At 54.1% G+C, this 2,931-nt stretch overlaps 1 protein-coding gene across 1 annotated transcript in view; it reads left to right on the top strand.

Annotated features, from left to right (window-relative positions):
* The window catches only part of ARHGAP36 (Rho GTPase activating protein 36), a 12,491-nt gene that overhangs the window by 1,233 nt on the left and 8,327 nt on the right, over positions 1-2,931 (top strand). Inside the window, exons 3-4 of the mRNA XM_057375058.1 lie at positions 641-794; positions 1,416-1,572. Coding sequence (XP_057231041.1) covers positions 1,458-1,572 — 115 coding nt within the window. The 5' untranslated portion in view covers positions 641-794; positions 1,416-1,457. The remainder of the gene's footprint in view (positions 1-640; positions 795-1,415; positions 1,573-2,931) is intronic.

Raw genomic sequence — 2,931 nt, 5'->3', positions numbered from 1 at the left:
GTAGCTGAGGTGCAGGAGCTGCCATTGCCATGTGGGGATGCTCTCACCTGTGACAGCCGAGGTGTTACCTGCCCCAGGCTGTCCCAGAAGAGCAGGATGGAAGTTATAAAAATCTCTGTATTGCATCTATTTTAATTTATCAGAGGGCAGGATTAGGTGGGATCTTGGGAAGGAATTCCTCCCTATGAGGATGGTGAGGCCCTGACACAGGGTGCCCAGAGAAGCTGTGGCTGTCCCTGGATCCCTGGAAGTGTTCAAGGCCAGGTTGGATGGGGCTTGGAGCAGCCTGGGACAGTGGAAGGTGTCCCTGTCCATGGCAGGGGGTGGGATGAGATGCTTTTTGAGGTCTCTTACCCAAACCAGTGCAGGATTCTATGATGTAGCTGAATTCCCTTTTTGGTGTGCCCTTACAGGGAACTCTGAACTACTCTTTTACATTTGTTTTCTTCTTTAATTTATGTAACTTTCTAAATACCTTTAGAAATGGAAATTTCAAACCTGGCCAGAGGGAACCAGTGTCAGGGGCTGGAGCGGGGTGGCAGCACTGGGTGGGACTGACACAGGAGCCTTGTCCATTCCTGGGGGTCTCACCCTTATCCCTGGAGATTTCCAGGCATTTATTTTTCATTCTTGCCTTAAGCCTCTTTGTGGAGGCTCTTTCCACAGACAGAACTCTGACCTCAGTCCTCTCCATCTGGGCTGTTTCTGCTCTTTGGACCTTGCTGGGTGGTGCGGTGCAGGGGTGGTGGCACAGGTGGCACCAGGAGGAGGTGGCACCAGCTGGAGGCAGCCAGGTTGGTGTGGGGTAAGGAACCRAGTCCCTGTGCAGCTCCCCCAGAGCCTGCAGCAGGGAGGGCTCCCTAAAGCTCTTGGAGAGGGGATGGGGTGCCCAGGGTGTGTTCACAGGCTGTCTTCCAGCTCTTGCCAGGGGCAAAGGCTTGGGCACCTCTGGTCACGTGCAGCTCTTTATGATTCAAAGGAGATGAMTCATGGAATGGTGGAATTGCTCGGGCTGGGAGGGACCTTAAAGTCCCTCTCATTCCATGCAGAAACACCTTCCACTATCCCAGGCTGCTCCCAGCCCCAATGTCCAGCCTGGCCTTGGACACTGCCAGGGATCCAGGGGCAGCCACAGCTTCTCTGGGCACCCTGTGCCAGGGCCTCCCCACCCTCCCAGGGAACAATTCCTCCACAATCTCAAATCTAAATCTCTTCCCCTGATGCTTCCAAGGCCTTTGCTTGGAAGATCAAAGTGAGATGATGTTGTTGGGGCATGTGCAGCTGCACTGGCTCTGCTGAGAGGTGACAGAGGGACAAGTGTCTCCTGCAAAGGCTCCCTGGGGTGTTCCCAGCAGTTTCTCTCCTAAAGCAAATATCGCTGCTGTGTGTTCCTTTCACACAGGTGTGTTTTCCAGGGAACCTTTGGCTCGGGGGCTGTGCCAGGCCCCAGCCCCGGGATGCAGCCCATGGCCCTGCAGAGCCTGTCTGAGCTGGAGAGGGCCAGTCTGCAGGAGCTGGCGCTGTTCCGGCTGCAGGAGAGGCTGCTTGTGGGGCATCTCTGCCTGGACAGAGGTACTGGGGAGGGGAGGGGAGGAGGCTCCTGCCAAGCAGGGCTGAGACTGAGCCATTAATGCTGCTCACCCCCACACCAGAACCCAGTATGAAGGCTATGGAAAGATGTTTGTGGCACATTTTGCTCCCTTTTATTTCTCATTGCTGCTTTGTTGTGAGTCCCGAGGGCCCGCTCAGCCTTTGGAGGGGTTTGCATGTCCACAGCACTGTGAGAACATGACCCTCCACCCCCCAAACCCAAAGCAGATGTGGCAGTTTGGCGAGCTCTGCGCTGGGATTGTCTGAGTGCCCTTGGGGTGGGACAGACTTTGCTGTCTGGGTCCGTGTCCAGCACTGGCCCCGATGCTGGAGAGAGGAYAATGCACCGGGGGATTAAAGGGAGGATAAATTCGGGAGCTGCACAGGAACTGAGCACAGAGGCTCTGTCAGGGTTCCCAGGGAACACAACTGCCCGTGTCCCTCAGGGAACACAACTGTGCATGTCTCCAGCGCCCTCACTGCAAACCCAGACAGATGGGGCTCCTCTGACTCCTTCCCAAATTCCCAGCAGGGCAGGGGATCACCAGCTCTGGGACTGGGGGATGCAGAGGGAGCTTGGGGGTCTTCAGCCCCGCTTCCACTCACAGCAGTCCCCAGGGATGGAGGCCCCAGGTCTCTGGGAACCTCTCCCAAAGCCCAGTTTCATACTAGGCATCATGTGCTTGGGGTGACACCCAAGTTTGGCTTTCTGTCAATAATCTTTGGATTTCATGCCATGAAATGGCTCCACAAAGAGTCCAGCACAGCTCCCCTCTCCCTGCCAGAACTCTCAGTTGCTCCGGGGCTGCAGGACCAGTCCCTGGAGAACTCTGAGCACAAACATCCTGATTCCTTGTCTATTTTGTTTTAGTTAGGGCTGTTGTGATCCCACTTGCAATGACACCCTGCAGCAGCAGCTTCTCTAGGGACCAGTGCAGCACCAAAAAAAACCCCATACCCCAATATTTCCTTCCTGGTTGGCTACTGGATAATTTATGTGGGTTCTACATTCATTTTCCTCATTCCATCTGTCAGAGCTTTTCTCTAAGTCTTATAAAATAACCCAAACAAGTAGATAGAAGCTGTTCCTAGGAAGAGAATTCCTCAGGAATGAGGAGTATGAGCCAGAATAGGGTGTTATGTCCTGAAAGGATTTGGGGTGGKCAGTGACTGAATTCTCAGTTCATTGCTGCTGAATGCGTGAGGTGGGGGACCTGCAGACCAGTTTGGGGTTTGTGATGGTGTTTGATACAACTTTATGTGTGTGTGTTCTGTAAAACATTCCTCAAAGCTTTTCTGGGCTGTATTCGTCGTGTAGTGCCATGGGATCCCTCCCTCCCT

This window comes from Malurus melanocephalus, unplaced genomic scaffold, assembly GCF_030028575.1.
Source record: "Malurus melanocephalus ecotype Western Australia unplaced genomic scaffold, MMel_1.1 scaffold_237, whole genome shotgun sequence".
Classification (NCBI taxonomy): Eukaryota; Metazoa; Chordata; class Aves; order Passeriformes; family Maluridae; genus Malurus; species Malurus melanocephalus.
The sequence above is the reverse complement of the archived record's forward strand: the minus strand, read 5'-3'. Positions and strand labels throughout refer to the sequence as shown.